The following is a 24,926-nucleotide window of genomic DNA, read 5'->3' on the forward strand; positions in this document are numbered from 1 at the left end:
CTCAGGGGAGCGACGACATATTCCTAGAACACTAGAAAAAAATCTGAGGCATGCTGGGAGTGAGACCTTCGTTTGCCAGTGTTCAATCTTGTGAATAACAGCTTAACCCAAATGTACCTGAATTACTTCCTCCTGGGTTGCTTAAACCAGAACTACAGGTTTCTTATAGTTTGTTTGGGCCAGCTTGACTTAAAAATTCTTTGCTGGGCAGAACGGTCTGGCCACTGGGAATGCCGCAACAGACTGTAGCAGATCATGCTTCATACAGCATGCGCTGTTCCCTTCCTGCACATCCCCTGACCTTGGTTATTGTCATTTGTGTATTATAATTTTCCTTCACTTCCTGTCCCAGAGACAAAAGGGAAATCCATACAGGTTAGCGGACAATACTACATAAACTCCTATTTCATTCGGATTACATGAAAACATTAATAACCTGTAGAAACATTGTAATACAAATAAAATAATCAAAAAATATAAAAAATTCACATGGAAAAAAAAAAAAAAAAAGGAGAATTTTGGTGCATGAAGGAAAGTTAGAAGTACAGCTATTCACAACCAGTAAGATTTTAGATGCGCAAAGACTTCTTTGCAAGTTGAATGTTATTTGTAAAACAAAGGCTGCAAGTTTCCACACATACGCATTTTGTTTTTAAATATAAAAAGGGAGGAAAACAAATTGACCCAACAGAATAATAGTATCCCTGTACATAACTCCAAAAATTAGGTCAGCATAACAAGATTCCATGCTCGAGTGCCTTCCAATCTACAAGATATTTGAAATACTTAAAGCTCCAAAAAAAAAAAAAAAAAAAAAAAAAAAAAAAAAAAAAAAAACACACTCCAGTTCCCCTGGCAGACAGAAAATGCTTAAATGGAGTGTTTTTTGTATAGAGTTTAGCAGGGGGGGTTTTCCCAGCTTATAAATGTAAGGTTAAAATATGCCTGTAATAGTCCCAATGTGCTTTGTTTTTTCCAAAAGGTTTTTGGTGCAGGCAGACATTGTCAGCACAGCCAAAGTATTTTTCCAGGCAGGACCATCAAGCTTAGGGCCTTGGTAAGAAAAGAATCGGGACAGGGGTAGAGACTTCTCCCACCCAAATCTCTTTGAAGCCTCTGGACAACCAGACCCTGTTCTGGAAACACAGACAGACATTCTGGTTCTCTCAACTCAGCACACTATTCTGGAGCCCCTCACATATGCAAGAGCCCTGTGTAGCAGGGTGAAAAAATCAGTCCAAGGGGCAGGCAAAAACATGGTAAACAGGCCGAGATCAGTGCAGGTAAAAGGCAGAGGCATAGTCAATAGTCCAGGGTCAGTTCATGTGAAAGGTAGAAAACAAGGCAGATAAACAATGCAGGTGTCAGGCAGAGGCATAGTCAATAGTCCAGGGTCAGTTCATGTGAAAGGTAGAAAACAAGGCAGATATACCATAAGCCCATCCCCTCATGCCAAGATTCTAGGTGTAGTCTTGGACTCTGAACTCTCCTTCAAGCAACACATCCAATCACTGTCCAAATCTTGCCGCCTCAACCTCCGCAACATCTCCAAAATACGCCCCTTTCTAACCAATGAGACAACAAAGCTCTTAATTCACTCGCTGGTCATCTCTCGCCTTGACTACTGCAACTCCCTCCTCACTGGCTTACCTCTACATAGTCTAGCACCTCTTCAATCCATTATGAATGCCGCTGCCAGACTCATCCACCTTACCAATCGCTCGGTGTCTGCTACCCCTCTCTGTCAATCCCTCCACTGGCTCCCGCTCAGCCAAAGAATTAAATTCAAAATACTAACAATTACATACAAAGCCATCCACAACTCTGCCCCCAGCTACATCACTGGCTTAGTCTCTAAATACCAACCTACTCGTCCTCTTCGTTCCTCTCAAGACCTCCTGCTCTCTAGCTCCCTCATCACCTCCTCCCATACTCGCCTCCAGGACTTTTCCAAAGCCTCCCCAATCCTATGGAATGCCCTACCCCAATCTGTCCGCTTATCTCCTACTTTATTAGCTTTTAGACGATCCCTGAAAACACTTCTCTTCAGAGAAGCCTACCCTACCCCCACCTAACTGTATTTTCATTTTCTCCATCAGCTCATCCCCCCACAGTTAAAACCTTTTGTTTCAACTTGACCCTCCCTTCTAGATTGTAAGCTCTAACGAGCAGGGCCCTCTGATCCCTCCTGTATCGATTCGTATTGTAAGTGTACTGTCTGCCCTCATATTGTAAAGCGCTGCGCAAACTGTTGGCGCTATATAAATCCTGAATAATAATAATAATAATAATATACAATGCAGGTGTCAGGCAGAGGCATAGTCGATAAACAGGCCTGGGTCAGTTCTCATGGAAGTCAATGATATGGTTGGTTGAGGCACCAGGGAAATATTCAGGGCAGAAATTGAAAAATAACGAGGAAATGGCAGTCTATTAGAAATATGGACTAATAGTTTACTAGAGTCTGAAGCATTGGCCGATGCAAAGGCCAGGTTGGGAAGGACATTGGAAACTGGTGTCTTTCCTAACTTTCGCTGCACACCCAACTTTTTTTGGCATCTTCCAGTTGCTGATGGTGGAATATTGTCAGGAAAGGGACACTCATGTAGTCTGCTGACAATCAAAGTGAATGATTTCGGGGGGGGGGGGGGGATCCTTGTTTATAGATCAGGGCAGTGAATGTCTTCAATATGTAAAATATATAAACTTTAGGAAGGTGTTGGGTGTTTCCGTTGATTTTTGATGAAGGCAATGAAAGCATTATACATGGCCAAATGAAAAAAGTAAATTGCAACTTTTTTTATACCAGAAGAGGGATTTCTGTGTTAACATATAGAGCTGCAACATTTGATAGTTTAAATCCACCCCCCCATCATGAATTTATTGTACTGGACGAATCCCTGGTCCATTTCACAGGCTGGCTGGGAATCTAGCAGTATATCACGAGTAACAGGGCGAGGTATTGATTGAAGCTCCACCGGATATGTGCATGCCTTCTGCGTGTAGGAAGGCAAAGACTGCACATATCCGGTGGAGCTTCAATACCTCGCCCTCTTACTCGGGATATACTGTTCGATTCCCAGCCAGCCTGCGAAATGGACCAGGGATATAAGGTTCAGCAAAACTCTTGGAGGGGGAAAAAAAAAATAAAAAAAAAAAATCAATAAGGGGGCGAATTTTATATAATTTATCAAAGTCGGGATGATTTTGGGAGGGGGGGGGGCACTGCAAGTTATCAAAGAAATGCAGGAAGTGCATTATAAATTTCATATCGTACCTGGACATGACAGATGAAAAAATTGGCATGTGGTGGATAGGGTTGGTAGACCAATATGCATGCACTTCGTTTTTTTTTTTGTAAGCCCCATGTTGAGCGCAAGGCCTAAAAACTATTTAAGCTCCTCCACTGTTAGGGGTCTCTATTCAAAAGGATGGGCATAGCTTGAACTGGGGTTTTCTATGAATTGACAGGCAAAAAGTTTGGTTTGGTCCACGATGGCCTTGAACTAAAATTCATCAGGGAAAAATAAAATGCAAACAAACTTGATTTCAGAGAAACCTTCAGTATTGACCTGCACACCTGGCTGTGTTGTGAAGGGGGTGGGGGGGTTTGGCCCAAATTCTTTGGCGTGAAATTCCAGCACTTGTACTGGGCCTTTCCTCCAGGGGCTAGCAGCACTTGTACAGGGCCTTTCCTCCTGGGGTCTAATGCAGTCGGCATTTACCGATTGGCCATAGGGCTGTCTGGTGCTGATGGTAGCTGCCTGGTCTTCAGACTGTCTTCTTTTTGGACTGACTACTTCCTCCTTCGATTCGGTTGCTGATGTACTGCCTTCGACAGGCTTATATTCCGAACCAGAAATTTAACTGGGCGTTGAGAGCTCCCTGCTGCTCTCATTGTTCAGACTCCGTAATTGATATGCTTCTTCTGAAGTGTATACTTTTATAGACATAGTGGCTGTATGACGGGTGACACTGATGGGCTGCACAGACATTATGGGCTCACAGGACAGGTACCTCTGATGGGATGGATGGATGACAGGTACTCAGATGAGCTCAGACAGGTACTCAGATGGTATTGATCAGTGGTCATCAACCCTGTCCTCAGGTCCCACTAACAGGCCAGGTTTTATGTATTACCTTGGGGAGATGCAGACTAGAATACTGCAATCACTGAGGAGAAAATGATATCACCTATGATGTATTTCAGTTATCTTGGAAACCTGGCCTGTTAGTGGGACCGGAGGACAGAGTTGATGACCACTAATAATGATGACAGGTCCTCTTTATTCTGGGGGGCACAATCTGGGCACAGTATGTTGACAGTAAAACTAACTCACTGTTAACCACAAATTCCTCCTCACACCGGATTGGTGTGTGAGGAGGAGAACCCAGAAACAGTCGTTACCCGCGTTGTGTTTACATTTGTGACCGGCTGTCAATGGACACAGATGGTCACGTGGTAAAGAGCAAACCCTGACCTGGGCTGGGCTTTGTCCAAGGGAAAAACCTTAACCCCAAACGCCATGCTGCGCGCCTCCGGGGGGCACACCGATCTGCACAGTGGCTGCCTGTGTCCATCCTGGCGGCACGCAGCGTGGCGACTGGGGTTGAGGCTTTTTCCCTTCGGAAAGAACCCAGCCCCGATCAGGGTAAAGAGCCAATGACAAAATAACAAAGGTTGTCTGGATCAACCTCAGAATAAATAAATTAGGAGTAATGCATACACCTCCATCCATACAAATCATGTAGGATGTAGTTCAGGTGACCGTATAAGCATACTGGGGAAAAAATATATAATAAAAAAACAAGAGAGACTAAAAGGTCTCCTAAGAAGGCCAACATAGAACACTACAGCGAATACAAAAAACTCACTTTATAATTAATTACAAAAAATTACCAACTACTTAATGAAAAAATGTATGAGTCTGCTTGTAGACCCCCTTTCTCCTTTTTTCATTCATGTAGTTGGTAGTTTTTTGTAATTAAACAATAGAGTTTTTTGTATTCACCATAGTGTTCTATGTTGACCTTCTTAGGAGACCTTTAGTCTCTTGTTTTTAAAGAGCCAATGAAATTTCATTGGCTCTTTACCCTGATTGGGGAGGGGCTGTGTCCCGAGGGACACGCCCGATCCCATCGCTATGCTCCGGGCCCCCTCAGTATTGGTGGGAATTGGAGGACATCCCAGGAGACCCCATCTGCGGACGTCATTTGACAATACGGGAGTATTGAAGTGGTTAACATACGCTCCTCGGTGACATATGACAATGAAATCCATCTGCACATTGCAAGAAACATAAAACGCAAACATCTAGATAACCTAAAGTAATAAACAAAGCAACTATACAAATTTCTCTATGGGAAGAAGAAGAGGTTATGGAAGAAGAGGAGGAGGAAGAAGAAAGAAGAAACTTGTCAGTAGAAAAGAATGTACAGTACTAGTTTACTAGGGCTACATAGGACAATTAAACCTCTCAGCTACTGAAAATTTATGATAGTAAAAAAAAAAAAAAAAAAAAAAACAAACACACACACACACACACACACACACACACACACACACACACACACACACACACACACACACACACACAAACACAGGTGTTGTACTTCCCTTTTTTCTTTGATTGGTTGAACTGGATGGACTTGTGTCTTTTCAGATTAACTATATAGTATAACCTGCTCTGTGCAAGGGTTTTGCACAGAGCAGCCCAAACCCTGCTCTTCTCGGGCACCCCCCCCCCCAATCGCTCTTAACCCCACCAAGGAGCTTCCTAGGGGGCTTCCCGAGCCACTGCTCTGTGTGTCCATTCAGGGTGACCAACCCCCCTTGTGATGTTGTCATCAGCCGATGCTGCACACCCCTTGGTTATTTAAGAACCGTCAGATAGCGGAGCTGTCAGACAGCAGGAATCTTGAGTTCCCCACCCCCCTCCCCTGCATGGTTGGTGGCGGCGTTAATCGGGATTGATGCTGGATTTACTTCGGGGGACAGTTTTTTTTTTTTTTTTTTAATAAAGGAATTGTCAAAAACCTGTATGTATTTATGACTTTTTTTGGTGAATGAATAGGTATGTACCCCTACTCATTCACACGGGGGGCATGTTTTTTTCTGCATTCTTTTAGCACACAAGTGCAACTTTCATGCAACTAAAGTCGCTGCGACTAAGTCACACAGATATGAACAGACTTGTCATGACACTTAGGGGATTTAAAGTCGCACAAGTGTGGATGGGGCCTTAAACTCCTCCCCTACAATCTTCCTTTGTCTCTCTGAAACTGCAAAGGCAAGAGCTCTCAGTCATAATACTATGCACTCACCAAAACAAAATGTATAGAGCATACAAAACAGTCATTAATACTTCTATACTGGATACAGTATGTCAGCATACATTTGCAGAGATTACGCTGCTAGAGTGCATAAAAAGGTGTATAAAGGATTTAATTTTACAAAATTGGTATTTTAGGTCTGTGGAAGACAAAAATACCCAAAGACATAAGTTGATGGCCAATGGTGGTATAATTTTGCACATTTACACTAGTATATAGTATGCCAACATACATGCCCTGTGCAGACACCTCTATGGTCTTACTTCCCAGAATCCAAGGCAATCAATACCATCAGTTCTCAGATTTTCTAATCCACAGTAATCAACCAGATAAGGCAACAATAACACACACACACACACACACACACACACACACACACACACACACACACACACACACACACACACACGTACCTGTGTTTTGTTTTTTTATTTAAACAAAGGAAGTTTTATTACTCAGATAGGTACATTATATTTACCTTACATGGCCACTGACCACCAATGCAGTGGGAGGAGGAAGAAAGAAGATGATTTGGGCTCTTAGGTGCAAAAAAGCGCCACTATTGTGCTGCCCTCTGGAGGCGTCAGGGGCCACACTTGAGGCCCTCTATAATTTTCCAATTGATCACCATGGATCTAAATGAAGTATTACAAGTAATACATAAAAAAATGTGCTCTTCATTTCTCCCTCTGTCAAGTGACAAGTAGCAATTTCCTGGGGCAAAATCATGCCAGTCTATGAATGGGTAAGCTCCACCCCTCTGATCCCACAGGACAACCCCCTGCTCAAATAAAAGGAGGGATTCCCCCATACCCCAGCGTTTTTTTGTCCCCGCTCCAGCACAGCTCTCCTGCTACTGAAAGAATGGGTAAAGAGGGAATAATAAAAAAAGGTCCATACCTGGAGAAGTCTTGGTCGGCAGTAAATCCTCTACTGATCTGCGATTCCCAGGCATATGTATACGGTCTAAATGGTAATTGGAGGCCCATGGTGAGCAACAACATGCCCCCCGACCCCCCCCCCCCCCCCGTGTGTGTCATTCTGCCAGATTTTACCTTATTTTGCCTGTAATGCATCTTGCTTTATTCAGTGATGTTTCTCTAGATCAGGAGTAGGCAACCTTTTACATTTTATAAAAAGGGATTTCTGTAAACAACTTCAATAATAGCAATTAACAAACCTTGAGCTTTAACCTAACTTTGTTTCAGAAGATGTGCGCTATGAGGTTGGAAAAAAAATGCGAGGCGATATTGGTCATACCAATATCACACCTGAGATCAGTTCCAACTGCTGCCCTCTCGCACCTGAGATCGCCCTCAATTCCTGTCTCTTCACACCTAAGATCACCCCAATTTTTGCACCATCTGACCTCAGATCACCCCAATTCCTGCAGCTTCACATCCCAGGTCAGCCCCAATTCCTTAGTTTTCACACCTCAGAAAAGCCTAATCTCCAGGACCTTAACACCTCCGATCAGCCCCAATTCCTGCACCTTCAGAACACGCAAAAGGCATTGCAGCTAGCAGCTCATAGGTGTCAAAAATAGCAGAAGGAACCAGACATTTCCTGCCACTCCACTGTCTTTTTAAGTACTGCAAAGCCAGGTATAAAGCACTGCTCACAAAGCCATTTATAAAGCAATACTCTTTTATAACTGACTGTGAGAAATGCATATGTGGCGTTGTAAGTAATGCATTATATCTTAGTGAGCAATACTTTATAACTGGCTGTTTGAAAAATGCTGTATAACTGACTGCATTATTCACAAAGCCAATTATAAAGCATTGCTCACAAAGCCAGATATAATACATTTCTTCCAAAGCAAGTACAGAGTGAACAGGAGGGCACAGTGCAGAGTGGGCAGTAATGTAAACTACAGCACTGTTCTTACAAGAGGCGGGAGATGGAGGAGGGAGAATATAGCAGAGTCTGCACCTCCTCCAAGCTCTCGTTTGCTGCTGTCACTTCTGTTTTAACTTCACTGTTCACTGTAGAAGTTTACTGCCAGGCTGCCACCATTCTTTTCTGCTCAGACACGGTCTGTGTCTCTCTGCTGACCTTATCCCAGGGGAGCATTCCACCTGGAAACTAAGGATGCAGAGACCTGTGACCTGGAACGTGCGCATAGTATCCAGGAGTGGAGTGACCATCTGCAGGGCAATGGCATCCAGAACTCCTGCATGCTCCAAGTGCTCTCCTCATGTCTTTCAGCCGAGGGGGGAAAGATAAAAACACACACACACACACACACACACACACACACACACACACACCTCTGTCACTTGTCCACTCAGCCCCGGCTATTAAGTTCTCTGTAAGCAGTGGAGTGGACCCCTCTCTGCGTGCACTTTAAGCTGCATTAAGTAGAAGCGGGGAAAATGCCAGGCTTCTGAGATTTTTCAGCACAACCCCCCCCCTTGGCTCCTGTAGTGATGCCACTGCTTACACAACCTGTTAAACACCCCATCCACAGCAGAACGGTGCCCCCTTCAGTTTGAGCCAGTCCCATGGCTACTTTAGGGAGACAACAGGTACATGCTCAGAATACAGAAGCCTGGCCATGAGCCAGCTGATAAAAGACTGCCGCTGCCACTTACTACTGTGCTGTCTGACCCCAGGGCATCTGACTCCCTCACTGCGCAGATGGATGAGAGATGCAAGGAGAGGTAGGCAGGAAACACCCGCACTGCTCTTAAAAGCTGGTCTAATTCAGCAGCTGTATTTGTGAAGGGGTGGTTTTCCAGGATTGCTCTGACGTGCCATCCGAAGGGTGGTCACGTGGCAAGTCTGGCACACGTGCCAGGAGTTGCCGACCCACGCTCTGGATTGTACAGATCCCCATATGGCAGCTGGGCAGTCTGAGTTACAACACAGCAGTTTACGGTGAAATTGAGGTTGGCTATTGGGGTGGGAGACTGGCTGTACATTGCAGTTCTTGTTCGGCTTTCCTTTAGGTTTATCAAAACCACACAGTATGAGATCAAACATAATCCCACTTAATTGTGTGCAATCAGGCACATCCTTGCACTGCATGGTGGAAGGTGGATCTGGGAGAGGTTGGAGAGTTGTGAAGTGTATGGTCAGCCTCACTCTACGTTTGAGGAAAAAATAAAAAGGAAATCTCTACTAGTTATGGGTAAGCCATGTACATTGTAGATTCCTTGTCCTGCTTCTGGCTGAGTTAATTTCATGTTATGTCATGTCAGGACCCTGGTCTAGAAAGCTGCTGTGTCAGTCAGTCTCTATTTAGCTGTGGTTAACCCCTTAGAGGATTATTGCCAAAAAAGCTAATTCCTATTGCATTGAATTTGTTTTGAACGGCTTTATTAATCTGCAGGGCTATCATTTGTAGTAGGTTAATACTTTTGATATATTAAGTTACCAAGTTACTCTTGCTTAGTATCCTGTTGATCAGGGATTTGATAAAGACATGGGGCAGCACAGTGGTATAGTGGTTAGCACTCTCACCTAGCAGTAAGAAGGGTCGCTGGTTCGAACCCCAACCACGACACTACCTGCCTGGAGTTTGGCTTCTGTCCACAATTGGCCCTAGTATATGAATGGGGACCTTGGATTGTGGGCTCCTTGAGGGTAGGGACCTATGTGAGTGTGCAATGTACAGGGATAGGGACAATTGTAGACACTCACAGCTTGAACTGGATGGACTGGTGTCTTTATTCAACCTTACTAACTATGAAACTAAGTCAAGAGGTCCTGGTGCAGCAAGACTGTGTAGGGTTACCTCCTAGTCTTACTGCCAGTTTGTTGCAAAACCATTTGCTTATATAGCCAGGCCATGAGTATCAACTATTTCTGGTAGCCAGTGATTACTAAAGGAGGTAAGAGTTTCTCTTTCAGGTGTAAGAGAAATTAACTATGGGCTTTTACAATTTAGTCCCTCAGGTTTGGCAGGCATCAAGCACGGTCTTAAACTGGTCCTGTGCCACTCATCCCTTGGCAGTCAAAGCCCTGAATGCATCTTGACGACATCTATAGGGTTGTCGCATTCATTGAACATGTGGGCAATATCCTCTTGGGCTGCGTGTCCACTGGTGTGACTCCAAAGTCACATCAAAGTAGTGCAGGCACCTTTTCAAAGGGGCAAATATGGGAACGGGTGCCATTGAGATCAATGGGCTGTGACTAGTCATGCGACTTTGTACAAAGTCACTAGTGGAGACGAAGCCTAAAGGAGTGGCTTTTACTCACACTGTGGGATAATGAACTCTCTCCAGACTCTTCCAAGAGAGGATACACATGAATGTGATGGTATGAATCCTGTTGGTTCAAGCAGACAAGGATGGAAATGCTTAACAGGCTGTCACATTCTTTTAACCACATGGTCAATACATTCTAAAAGGAGTGTTTCCACTCACTCTGAAGGGGTTGCCTGTTCCGCCTTTCCAGGTGCAACGTTTGTTAAGCATGTGGTCAATACACTCTAAAGGAATTTTTCCACTGCCCCAGTGAGGGGTTGCCTATTCCGCCAACGTGCAGTGCAGTCTCAGGAGCTTCCCAGGCAAATGATCCACTTCAGAGCAGAGACAAATGAACATGACTGTATGAATCCTGTTTCTTCATGCAGTCAAGATCAAAGACGTCGACACCGAATAGGTTGTCACATTCATTAAACAGGTCAGCAATGCCACTGCCAGCAATCAATGGCCATCAGTGATGGAAGTCAGTGCTGGCCATCAGTGATACCCATCAGTGCTCATCACTGCTGCCCACCAGTGCCACCCATTAGTGCAGCATATTCGTACCTCCTCATCAGTTAGCAAGAAAAATGACTTATTTACAAAATTTACTGACAGAAACTAAGAACCCCCCCCCCCCCCCTTTAGGTAAAAATAAATAAAAAAACAGTAGTGATTAAATACCACTAAAAGAAAGCTCTATTTGCATGAAGAAAATTTCACATAGTTACAGTGTAGCATAACCACGCAGTTGTCATTCAAAATGGGACAGCACTGAAAGCTGAAAAATGGCTTGGGCAGGAAGGGGGTTAAATGCCCTATATTGAGGTGGTTAATCCAGTTTTGTCTTTTCTTCGAAAGGTTGGGAAGTGGTGCAATTTTAATTTTCTGCAGTTTTGGGGCAGGGAGATTCGTCAAGGGTGGATGCAATTTTTAGGTCCTTTTTTTCCACGTATCTGCAGATAATGCAGAAGTTCAGGCTGGCGGATAACTGGTTCATCTATCAGTAAGTGCTAAAATGGGTCAAATGACCCCACCTAGAATCCTTTTCCTCTTGGCTAGTCCAAACCATCAGATGGGCGCATAGGTAGCGTTGGGTCTTTCCCCTCCAGAGGGGATTCATGCGCATTCCACAATGGCAACATCGGCTTTGTGGGTAAGTCACGCCAGGATTCCAGTGGAAATGCTGTAAGGCTACTAGCTGAAAGGCTACTAGCTGAAAGTACCAACTCCACCTACTACTAGGCCCCATTCACACCTGCTATGGAGCGTTGGATGCCAGCGGAGACATGTCCGCTGCTATCCGATCAGCCTCGATCCGATCCTCTCCGCTAAAACCAGACTGATGCAAACCCTATTTTTCATCCTTCTGATGGATTGGATGAAAACAGACAGGTGGTCCATAATCATCCGATTGCCCATAGGGGAGAGCGGGGCTTGGAACAGGTCCATCCCTGCACAGAGTGCAGAGGCAGACTTGTCATCCGCCGGCTCAGCGGGGATCAACGGAGCGATCCCCGCTGAGCTATTTACGGGCTCAATGCGGACAGCTCTGTGTGAAAGGGGCCTTACTGTTTGGATGTGATGGATGGCCCTTCCCGGGTTTTAGGCACCTTGGTGCTCGTTTCTGCGCTGTTTTTTTTTTTTTTTATACAATTTTTGTATTCAGCCTGTGTAGTTTCTTTTACATGCTAGCTATATCGCATCCGTAGGCTGACATGATTAGCCCCAGGAATATGGAAAATTGTTACCATGCTTACTGTAAAATTCCTTTCCTGGGGCTCATGTCAGCCTAGGGGAGTGGTGGCGAACCTTGGCACCCCAGATGTTTTGAAACTACATTTCCCATGATGCTCATGCACTCTGCAGTGTAGATGAGCATCATGGGAAATGTAGTTCCAAAACATCTGGGGTGCCAAGGTTTGCCATCACTGACCTAGGGTTTCCCACCCTGGTGTTCTGTCACAAGGTCGTGTTAGGAACGCTGGAGTATGGGGGAATTCCGCCTTTTATTTGAGCAGGGTTTGTCCTGTGGGGTCAGAGGGTTGCAGCTGACCCATTCATAGGCTGACACAATGAGCCCCAGGAAAGGAAAATTACAGTAAGTATGGCAACAATTTTCCATAGTCTCTACCGTGCACTAAAAAGCAATCATTTTTTCTATCCCCAATTTGTTTGCAGTTTCTCAGCATAATGCCCCATGACAATCACATAATCTTCCTTCCTTTTGAGGGCCAGAAACTGACAGTCTGCACAACTATTGGTTCTCAGTTCCTGATGTTGTGATCATTAGGCAAGCTCTGATGTAGTTGTGGTCACATGAAGGCTGCATTATGTATACACATACATACAAAAGGGAAGATGCACACTGCCATCTTCAGGCTGCAATATTGATCTGCAGCGTCATCTATTTCATACTTTCAGATAGTTTTATGTATAATTTTTTTTTTTATATTTTTCCACATTTGTCAGATTTTAATAGAAAACGAGGTTCTCAAAAATATAGGCATGTAAACTAGTCAGTTAGGCTCCATGCACACAGAATGTTAAATAAGGTTATAACACCACCAGCAGTAGCTTTGCAGCGAGTCTTTCAACATTTAAACACTTTTCCGCATTAGCTTTTTATTTTAATTTTTTTTATTTTTTTTATTCAATAGATCAAAAATGTTAAACGCTGGCGAGCCATGTTTTTGAGCGTTTGGCATTTTTTGTGGTCAGAAAAAAATGACTCCTGAATGTCATTTTATGGCCTTCAGAAAACAGCCCATAAACTCTACTGCTGATAAACATCCAAAAACATCCATGTGTGCAGGGACACATAGGATAACAGAGGGGAGTTTGTGGGCTGTTACAAAAAAAAAAAAAAAATGCCTAAACTCCTAAAAGTCCTTTTGAGCTTTAGTGTGCATGTAGCCTTAAATTAATCAGCACAAGCTAACACTGCTACATTTGGTGTGGACATCAATAGCCACCGCTAACAAATGTTTTAGGTAAACACCCACCCCCCTTTAACGCAGTAAAGGACAAGCAGGGCTCTACTGTAATCAGTAGGGCTCACCCATAGAAATAAATAGGGCCTTTGTGCGTGTGTTAGAAAAAGGAAGTTTGAAATTGTCCTCTAGCAACAAGACACGCAATACCATACTGCCATACACATTTAAGGTATTCTGCCAATCAACAAGGATTCTGAGATCAGTGTAGCAGACGTTTTTGCTAGTTAGACACTAAAAGCCTTTCATGCTCCAAATGTCAAAGTTACTGCTGCATGCACTGACCTTGGGGCAGCTTTCTTCAAGTGTTTCTCCCTCATTCGTCTGCATGGGAAAGAAAAATCAGGGTGCAAAATGGTGAACGCAGGTATTTGTCTAAAAAGGAGAGAAAAAAATAAAAATAAAACCTGCTACAAATTGCAGACATTTAAAAATTGCACACAGATGTACAGCATCCATAATTCAAAATATTTTTCCTAAATTTTCCAGTATATTCTAATCACCCTTTTTAGTACACGTGTAGCGTTTTCAAAAAGTGTAGCGGCATACATCTTCCCGCACCTGAACACTCAAAAGCAGTGGGGGGGTGGGGGGGGGGGGGGGAGTTTGCATGCTAAACACTTGTCTTAGCCTAGGTTCACATTTATGCAATTTGACAAGTCAAAATTGCATGCCAAAATCGGTAGCTATTGCTGGCAATGGCACTGTCTGAAACGGTGCGACGCTGACTTTGCGGCGCTGCACCGATTCCTAAAATAATTTCTGCACTACTTTGTGACTTTGGGTGTGGTTTTAATAGTCATCTGTGCAGGAACACACACAGATTCCTCTGGAGTCGCCCCCGAAGTCAGACTGACATGAGGGATGAATTTGTGCGAGCTCAGCTGAACTCACAGGATTTCAACCTGTGATCCTAGGCTTAGTAAAGAGGGGGGGGGGGGGGGGGTTAGAAAACTGGGGATTGCGGTGTAAATGAGCCCCTAAAGCCACATACACAAAATCAGATTTTCCGCCAGGAATTGTGCGATGACAGACTGTTGGCCTAAAAGCCGACCGTTTGTACACTCCATCGGACAATTGTTGTTGGGATTTTCCAATGTTCCAATGTCATTTTACAATGACAACGTTGGATGGCAGCCTTATAAAATTTTCCGGACAATGGTCTGTTTTCCGATCGTGTGTACACAAGATCAGACAAAAGTCTAAAGTACAAAAACGCATGCTCGGAATCAACGTTCACCAAAACACAACATTAGCAGAAGGTGCCCAAAGGGTGGCGCAAAAAGAGCTGAAAAATCACGTAGTACATCACTACGCTCATGTTTGTTGGCTGACAATTGCATGGCGTTTGTATGCAACACAAGTTCCTGGCAGACACCCTTGGCGCTTTGTCTGTGGAAAATCCGATCTTGTGTACAAGGCTAAAGACTGTTGCCAAACATACAGTGCATTGCGAAAGTATTCGGCCCCCTTGAACTTTTCAACCTTTTGCCACATTTCAGGCTTCAAACATAAAGATATAAAATTTTTCTTTTTTGTGAAGAATCACCAACAAGTGGGACACAATTGTGAAGTGGAACGAAATCTATTGGATTTTTGAAACTTTAACTAATAAAAAAATGAAAAGTGGGGCGTGCAAAATTATTCGGCCCCCTTGCGTTAATTCTTTGTAGAGCCACCTTTTGCTGCGATTACAGCTGCAAGTCGCTTGGGGTATGTCTCTATCAGTTTTGCACATCGAGAGACTGAAATTCTTGCCCATTCTTCCTTGCAAAACAGCTCGAGCTCAGTGAGGTTGGATGGAGAGCATTTGTGAACAGCAGTTTTCAGCTCTTTCCACAGATTCTCGATTGGATTCAGGTCTGGACTTTGACTTGGCCATTCTAACACCTGGATACGTATATTTGTGAACCATTCCTTTGTAGATATTGCTGTATGTTTGGGATCATTGTCTTGTTGGAAGATAAATCTCCGTCCCAGTTTCAGGTCTTTTGCAGACTCCAACAGGTTTTCATCCAGAATGGTCCTGTATTTGGCTGCATCCCTCTTCCCCTCACTTTTAACCATCTTCCCTGTCCCTGCTGAAGAAAAGCAGGCCCAAACCATGATGCTGCCACCACCATGTTTGACAGTGGGGATGGTGTGTTGAGGTTGATGAGCTGTGTTGCTTTTACACCAAACATATCATTTTGCATTGTGGGCAAAAAGTTGGATTTTGGTTTCATCTGACCAGAGCACCTTCTTCCACATGTTTGGTGTGTCCCCCAGGTGGCTTGTGGCAAACTTTAGACAAGACTTTTTATGGATATCTTTGAGAAATGGCTTTCTTCTTGCCACTCTTCCATAAAGGCCAGATTTGTGCAGTGTACGACTGATTGTTGTCCTATGGACAGACTCTCCCACCTCAGCTGTAGTTCTCTGCAGTTCATCCAGAGTGATCATGGGCCTCTTGGCTGCATCTCTGATCAGTCTTCTCCTTGTCTGAGCTGAAAGTTTAGAGGGACGGCCAGGTCTTGGTAGATTTGCAGTGGTCTGATACTCCTTCCATTTCAAAATGATCGCTTGCACAGTGCTCCTTGGAAAGTTTAAAGCTTGGGAAATCTTTTTGTATCCAAATCCGGCTTTAAACTTCTCCACAACAGTATTATGGACCTGTCTGGTGTGTTCCTTGGTCTTCATGATGCTCTCTGCGCTTTCAAGAGAACCCTGAGACTATCACAGAGCAGGTGCATTTATACAGAGACTTGATTACACACAGGTGGATTCTATTTATCACCATCAGTCATTTAGGACAACATTGGATCATTCAGAGACCCTCGCTGAACTTCTGGAGCTGCACTGAAAGTAAAGGGGCCGAATAATTTTGCACGCACCACTTTTCAGTTTTTTATTTGCTAAAAAAAGTTTAAATTATCCAATAGATTTTGTTCCACTTCACAATTGTGTCCCACTTGTAGGTGATTCTTCACAAAAAATTTAAATTTTATATCTTTATGTTTGAAGCCTGAAATGTGGCAAAAGGTTGAAAAGTTCAAGGGGCCGAATACTTTTGCAAGGCACTGTACAATACTTACTTACTGCAAAAACACAGACCAAAGGTTGGTACCTTTACAGCTCACAGAAACAACACTGCATTCCTTCTAAAAAGTGATGAAATTATAACCATTCTCTCAGGTATACCCGTATGGCTTTGCCATGTCAGAGAAAAAAAAAAACACAAATGCAGTACTCTAATTTTAAGAGGGAAGTTTCAGGAAAAAAAAACATTTTTAAAATATACCACTTTAATGGGCACTGACCATTAATTTTCTTCAATGTCCATCTGCAGCCTGATTAATGCCTTTTTTTAAACTACCGTCATTTGCAGCCTCACTACCAGCCTGAATCAGGAAACCGAGCCGCCATCTCCTCTCACGTTACACACACAGTCCTGCCTCGAGAGATCGAGAGAAAAAAAAAAAAAAAAGGGAAAGAGAGAGATCGAGAGAGAGAGAGAGATCGAGAGAGAGAGAGAGATCGAGAGAGAGAGAGAGATCGAGAGAGAGAGAGAGATCGAGAGAGAGAGAGAGATCGAGAGAGAGAGAGAGAGATCGAGAGAGAGAGAGAGATCGAGAGAGAGATCGATCGAGAGAGAGAGAGATCGATCGAGAGAGAGAGAGATCGATCGAGAGAGAGAGAGATCGATCGAGAGATCGATCGAGAGATCGATCGAGAGATCGATCGAGAGATCGAGAGAGAGATCGAGAGAGAGATCGAGAGAGAGATCGAGAGAGAGATCGAGAGAGAGATCGAGAGAGAGATCGAGAGAGAGATCGAGAGAGCGCGAAAGAGAATGTCAGAGAGAGGAGAGAATGTCAGAGAGAGGAGAGAATGTGAGAGAGAGGAGAGAATGTGAGAGAGAGGAGAGAATGTGAGAGAGAGGAGAGAATGTGAGAGAGAGGAGAGAATGTGAGAGAGAGGAGAGAATGTGAGAGAGAGGAGAGAATGTGAGAGAGAGGAGAGAATGTGAGAGAGAGGAGAGAATGTGAGAGAGAGGAGAGAATGTGAGAGAGAGGAGAGAATGTGAGAGAGGAGAGAATGTCAGAGAGGAGAGAATGTCAGAGAGGAGAGAATGTCAAAGAGAGAAAGAGCGCGAGCGAGCGCAAGCGAGTGCGGGAGTGAGTGTGTGAGTGAGCCCCCAGTGGAGAGGAGATGATGGCTCGGTGAGGTACGCTGTCGGCGTATAACATGCACCCAGGTTCGGTACAAGGGGTGGGCGAGAGGGACGGGTGCCCCTCCTCCCTCTGCTCACTGACTGAGCATATGAGGACCGCTCGCACTGTCACGGCCACCCAATCTGCTCCCTCCCCCTGCATCCTCATTGGCAGGGAAGAGAGCGTCAGGAAGGACTGCACCAGCGGGGTGGACAAGCCTCCCATCATCTCAGTAACTGAAAAAAACAGACCGATTTCTCCCGTCTCTAGATCAGAGAAGAATACAGCTCCCCCCGCCCCTGCTCCTCCAGGAACGCCCCGCCCACACTATCCCCGGCATGCAGATCTGAGGAGTGGGGGATGTGTGGGCGGGAAATCTAAAAACAACAGTTGCAGATTCCTCTGTGTACCAAAGATGCCCGATCTTCCAGCCTGGACGTGTGGGTGAGCGTGCACACTGCAGTACACTAGGATAATTAAAAACTGTCCTCATGTCTTATTCCTCTCCCTTCTCGCTTCCTCCCGCTCATGTTCTTTCAAGACATTCACTAACTTTCAGTTCCAGTCATTGATTCTTTCTTAAAAACGGGGAGGGGGTACAGGAGCTCCGTTTTTTTGGCAGATTACAGTTGTTTTACATTGGTGACCTCTTAACCTTGAAACCTGTACAACGCTGCAAAAACACAAATGCGGGGAAAAACACCTGTAAAATAGCAACACCTAGATGTGAACAAAGCCTTAAAAGACATGTATGTATTTTTGTTTTTGGCACATTATACTTACCTAGGTGGATGCAGGCTGTCCCCCGTCACCTCTGAGAGCCGAGCCAGCAAACATCACCAATGGCTTGGTTCTCTCGGCTCTCGAGCAGAGAGCTGCTGCTTGTCTGTCAGCAGCTCTCCTCTCTGCTCCTCCACGCTCATTGAAGCGCTGAGCTGTGGAGGGGCAGGAAGCGGCCGCCTCAGCGGCTTGCTGAGAGGCTATGATTGGCACCAGTCCAGGCAGCTGGCAGATCCAGACTTCATTGTCGTGATGACGCAGCGCCTGGACTGATTCAAGTGATGTCAGCAGAGAGCGGACCCAACCACGACACTACCTGCCTGGAGTTTGCATGTTCTCCCTGTGCGGGTTTCCTCCGGGTACTCAGGTTTCCTCCCACACTCCAAAAACATGCTGGTAGGTCAATTGGCTTCTGTCCAAAATTGGCCCTAGTATATGAATGTGAGTTGGGGACCTTGGATTGTGGGCTCCTTGAGGGTAGGGACAAATGAGAGTGTGCAATGTGTGTGTAAATTGACGGCGCTACATGGGTAGCTTAAAGGGGTTGTAAAGGTAAATGTTTTTCACCTTAATGCATTCTATGCATTAAGGGTGAAAAGACATCTCACACTGCTGGCGCCCCCAGCCCCCCCGTTTTACTTACCTGACCCCTCGAAAATCCCGCGCTCGCCCCCGCCGTCCTCTTCGCCGCTCAGCCTGGCCGCTGATTGGCTGGAGTGGATGGATTGAAAGCAGCGCAGCCATTGGCTCGCGCTGCTGTCAATCACATCCAATGACGCAGCGCTCCGGGGGCGGGGCCGTGTGATACAGCCAGCGGCTATAGACGCTCGCTGTATCACGGGAGCACGCCCGCAGGCGCTTCTCACCATGCGAGGGAGCTCACATGAACGTGAGAAGTACCTGCGGGAGGAAGCAGAGACAGCCGCTGAGGGACCCCAGAAGAGCAGGTTCGGGGCAACTCTGTGCAAAACGAGCTGCACAGTGGGAGGTAAGTATAACATGTTTGTAATAAAAAAAAAAAAAAAAAAAAGATTTTTACTTTACAATCCCCTTAAATAAAATATAATAGATGAGCATCTTAATGGAGATGCAATGTACAGGGATAGGGATAATAGTATACACGCACACTAAATCAGGTTGCTTTGGATGGACAGTAGACAATATCAAGAAGTTTAAAAACATGTATTTGGCAGCCCTGGGTAGATATCGCTGCTTCCCAGATGCCAAACTATCTACCCCACAACTTTCCGTAAGACACCCTTTCCCTAGTGCAGTTTCTCTGGAATCGTATGTTTGTAGAATAACATAAGATTGCAAGCCCTAACGAGCAGGGCCATCTGATTCCTACTGTATTGAATTGTATGGTAGCTGTACGGTCTGCCCTCACGTTGTAAAGCACAAAAAAAAAAAAACCCACACCGCTGTTGGCACTATATAAATCCTGTATAATTATAACAAAAGTTATGGTTTGTTGGGGCTGAGGACAACGTGCGAGTGTTGGTTGAGTGTTTATCTACGATTTGTTTAGTAGATGCATTGTGAGTTGGTGGCACAGCCAGGCACTGTGACGTACCCATGCTTCACAGTGTACTTCTTGGTTTGGCAGCATGCATGCGCACCCCTGAAATGCGATGGGTAATTTTATAGCATAGTTAATAGTTAGGTTCTTAAGACCAGGTGCTGTTTTAGAAGCAAAGCCTCCCACATTGATATGCAAATTAACCAGTCAGGTTAGTTTAAGTTAGGTTAGTTAGGTTACAGGATATGATGCATGGGGAGGAGATTAGGATTTTTGAACAAGCATGTGGGCAGACAAAAATTTGTTTTATTTTTTTTTAAGACAAAGGAGCAGCATGTGTACTGGAAGCTGGAGGACTTTGGTGAAAGCAGTTGGAATCTGCAAAAAAAAAAAAAAAAAAACAAAGATGACTCCATCTCCAATTTGGAGTAGCTGATCACGATATTAGTGTCACTAGCATAATCAGCCAGTGCTAGACTACCTGCTACACTATAAGTTGCTGATCAGCGCCATTAGCAGTATACTGTCTGAACAGATCATTGTCCCCAAAAATGCATTTTGGTTTTTACAAGAGACATGCAGCAGAAAAAAAGTTTGGCCTAAACATAAGAAAAAATAAATGTTTATTGGATACGATTTTTTTTCCCCCGGAAAAATTTACCATGCGACGGAAAGCTCTATTTGTGTGAAGAAAAAAAATAAAAAAAATAGGATTTTGTACTCACAGTAAAATCCTTTTCTCTGAAATTCGTTGACGGACACAGCATCTCCATCTTGACCTTAGGGTTATATCGCCCCTTTAGGAGGAGGACTAGGCAGAAAGTTTTAAAAACCGCAACACTTGCACAGTACCGCTCAGGGGGCGGTCCTACTGGCTATAACCCCTCACACTGCATCCAGCAGCTCAGTTAGTCAAAAACAGTACAAAAACAAACACGAGGTGGGGGTGCTGTGTCAGTCAATGAACTTCAGAGACAAGGATTTAACAGGGAGTACATAAAATAAAAAAAAAGTAAAATATATATAGGATTTTTGTACTCGCCGTAAAATCCTTTTCTCTGAAGTTCACTGACTGACACAGCTCCATTATTCTTGACCATAGGGTTGTTACGCCACCTTCAGGAAAGGACTAGGCAGAACATGTTATACATGTGAAAAAAACAGAACTTTATAGTTCTGCCCAGGGGGCGGTCCCTCCAGTAACAACCCCTCAGCCTGCTTTCTGCAGCTTCAGTAAGTCAACAAGCAGTATAAATGTAAACCAATTGGAGGGGAGGGTTCTTTTCTCTATCAACCACCAGTTGATACACGCAGTTTGAGTTGTTTCCTTCACAACTTCTTTGCACTCCGTTTGACGCTCATTTGTTATATTTATTGGCAATTATGGGCTGTTTGGTATATTTTAATTTTTGTCCTTGTTCATTTGGTTTTCACTGTACACACTAATCTATTGTTCACCCCCAGTGTACTCAATCTACCGGGTTGGGCGATATGCCTCCCCTCACTTTATTCAGCGATTCTATCACCCTCTGCACTGTTAATTTCGATTAACCCATTTATGTATAGACACATTCTCATACCTAATTAATTCACTCCTCTACAGAGGTCCTTCGGAATTTCCCCACATGGTCACTCTGGGATTACAGTGCTTTAGAGCTCGTCACCCTCGATTAACTGTGGTGCCTTGTGGTCCTTGAGATTTCTGCCTCAGCTCTGGAGAAGACTTGTCCTCATAGCGTCCTTATTTGCTAATGGTTTTGTCTCATTAAAGTCACATTCTCATTGTAGGTAAGAGTGTTTGGGGGAGCAGAGTTACTCCCCCCCATCTGTTCCTCTGCCCTTTTGTGCTTTTCCTGTTTGATCCTCATGCGTTTACTTATCTCTTTGTAGATAATTTTAACCCCTGGAATTGCTCCTGATGAGTGGATGAATTCCACGAAACGCGTAGAGCGCTTTCATGCTACCATCTGCAAGCATCTGTCTGAAATTTCCCCTCCCCTTATATTATCTACAATGTCATATACTTCAATTAATGGAAGACTATTTTTGCTCTTTTTACAATTATGGATTTCATCAAGATGTTGATTACTGTTGTAAATTGTGTTGCAATGTGCGCTTGTATATATACCTATATGCAAATATAACCTATTGATACTTACTGTTTGTGGTGTTATTAATTCAGACTTTCTGAATCTTATAACTAAACCAATCAATCAATTTCAGACATGTCCTTGCATACCCACTGTGCAGCTATGCTTCATTTAAAGTCCCAACATAAAATATTCTCTTTTCTTTTCTCTATTGTCCACCAACTGACAGTTCCATTATTCTTGACCATAGGGACGTCCACAAGCAGTGTCATAATGAGGGGTGGGAACAGCATATAATAAAAAAAAGAAAAAGAAAAAGAAAAGAAAAAAGAAAAAAGACGAAGAAGACGAAGAAGACCATTGGAACTTGCAGTCAACAATCCAACAGTGCATTATACGCAAAAGTAATTATTTTTTTTTCTGAAAAGAGTGCAGAATTGCAACATTACACGGCCGCTTGGGAAAAAAAATAAAATAAAAAATAAAAATGTGTGAACAGACAAGGTCGCCACCTTACACATTTGAGCGACTAACGCTTGATGTCAGAAAGCCAAAGAGGTTCCAAATTGCCCTGGTGGAATGGGCTGTGACAGGAAAGGGGGGCACCTGCCCCTTCAAGGCCTGTACCACAAACTGTCTGATCCACCTAGAGATGGTGGCCAACGAGACCGCCATACCTTTTTTCGGACCAGCTAGCGATCCGAAACGAACAGAGTCTGACTTCCGAAAGTGAGCCGCGGCAGACAAATACACCCTTAGAGCCCGGACCATGTCCAGGAAGTGAAAGGCCACCTATTTTAGGGTGTGTCGGTTTAGGACACAAAGATGGTAATACAAGGTCTTCATTGATGTGGAGCGCAGAAACCACCTTCGGCAGAAAAGAAGGTTGCGGATGCAACACCACCTTATCCTTATGGATAACCAGAAATGGGGGGGGTTGCAAGACAAGGCTGTCCGTTCCGAAACCCTTCTGGCCAATGTAATGGCCACTAGAAAGACCACTTTCTGGGAAAGAGTCAACAAGGGAATTTCCATGATCTTCTCAAACTTTTCTGAAGCGCCGATAACACCAGGTTCAGATCCCACGGGGGTAAAGGTGGACGCATCGGAGGAACTACATGCCGGACCCCTTGAATAAAAGGGCTCACTAGTGAATGAGCCGCCAGGGGTCATTGGGTGAGGGGGGGGGCCCCCAATTTCTGGTCTACTCCTTGCAATAAAAACAGCAGGATCCTGGAAATGGAATAGGTGCGCGGACGCCACCCTTTCTCCTCACACATGGAGATGTAGGCCTTCCAGGTACAACGGTATATCTTCAGAGAAGATGATTTTAGTGCTCTCAACATAGTTGAAGTCCGACAGGCCCTGGTCCCTTAGCACCTGGCTCTCAACAGCCATGCCGTTAAAACCAGCGATGGTAAAGCAGGATGGAGACTCAGACCTTGACACAGCTTGACAGCGTCCGCACCCAGGCGCACTAAGTCGGCGTACCAGGGGTGCCGAGGCCAATCTAGGGCAATCAGTATTACTGGAATCCCCTCGGTGTCCACTCTGCGGAGCAGACATGGTAGTAGCTTTAGCGGAGCAAAGGCGTAGATCAGTCGATACTGACCCCACGGAGCCACCAGCGTGTCTGAAGCGTCTGCCCAAGGCTCTTTTGACCTGGATATGGATCTTGTCATCTTCCGATTGAGACGGGAAGCCAGGAGATCCATGTCTGGTGTGCCCCATCGCAGGCACAGTAGCCTGAACACCTCCGGATGCAGCGCCCATTAACCTGGGTCCAACATCTGGCGACTTAGGTAGTCCGCCTGCCAGTTTTCCACTCCCAGGCCCAATGGCCGATAGGGCTGGTACATGTCGCTCTGCCCACTGAAGCATGTGAGCAACCTCCCGTGCTGCAGCCAAGCTTCTTGTTCCTCCTTGATGGTTGACAGACAACACCGTGGCATTGTCTGACTGGATCCTGATCGGACGCCCTCGTAGTCTCATCTACCATGTGGCATAGCCTGATCGCTCGGAGCTCGAGCACATTGATCAGCAACTTGGATTCCTCCCCCAACCAGAGGCCCTGGGTCGACTGAACTCCCAGTACTCCACCCCAGTCGGAAAGGCTGGCGTCCATTGTGATCACTGTCCAATGTAGGACAGTAACGATTTCCAGGACCAAAGCCACCAGAACAGGGAGTCCCTGACTGACTGGCTCACCCAAATCTGCCGATCCAAGGATAACGGAGATTTGTCCCATTTTGTCAAGATCTCCTTCTGCAAGACTGTTGGGGTGTGAAACTGGACATACGGTACCGCCTCCAGCAGTAGGCCTAGGTACTCCAAGCACCGAGTCTTTATGAGCACCGACTTCCTTCAACAGCCACCCAAATTCCTGCAGGGTTTGCATGGTGATCGCTACATCCTCCTTTAATTGGTAGTGGGCCTCCCCATCTGCAAATTGCAGAAACCTCCAACGCTGGTGGCATACGGGTATGTGCAGGTACGCATCCTGGATGTCCAAAAAAACGCCAAGGAGTCCCCCTGATAGAGTTCAGCGACCACTGAGCGAACTGATTCCATGCCAAACCTCTGTACTTTTACAAAGCAATTGAGGGCTTTCAGGTCCAAGATTGGACGTACCCCCTTTTTTTTTTTTTTTAGGAACCACAGATTGAAGAAGAACCTCTGTAACCGCGGCTTAGCAGGTCCCTTACCGCCCCCATTAGGGCCTCCCGACAAGCCGGGAGTAAGAATCTGTTTGGTGGCCAAGAGAGAAACTCTATCTTGTAGCCAGAGGAAATATCAGTTCGTAGACCCATTGGTCGGACAAC

At 44.9% G+C, this 24,926-nt stretch overlaps 1 protein-coding gene across 4 annotated transcripts in view; it reads right to left on the reverse strand.

The window, feature by feature from the left end:
• TNRC6B (trinucleotide repeat containing adaptor 6B) overlaps window positions 1–24,926 on the reverse strand; it is a 1,034,757-nt gene that overhangs the window by 954,445 nt on the left and 55,386 nt on the right. For 3 of the 4 annotated variants that reach the window (XM_077452434.1, XM_077452436.1, XM_077452435.1), the window contains one exon: window positions 13,808–13,897. In XM_077452434.1, coding sequence (XP_077308560.1) covers window positions 13,808–13,842 — 35 coding nt within the window. In that variant the 5' untranslated portion in view covers window positions 13,843–13,897. The remainder of the gene's footprint in view (window positions 1–13,807; window positions 13,898–24,926) is intronic. The other variant, XM_077452437.1, reaches the window with a different exon arrangement.

This window comes from Lithobates pipiens, unplaced genomic scaffold, assembly GCF_037356315.1.
Source record: "Lithobates pipiens isolate NorthernLeopardFrog02 unplaced genomic scaffold, aLitPip1_a1.2 Scaffold_23, whole genome shotgun sequence".
Classification (NCBI taxonomy): domain Eukaryota; kingdom Metazoa; phylum Chordata; class Amphibia; order Anura; family Ranidae; genus Lithobates; species Lithobates pipiens.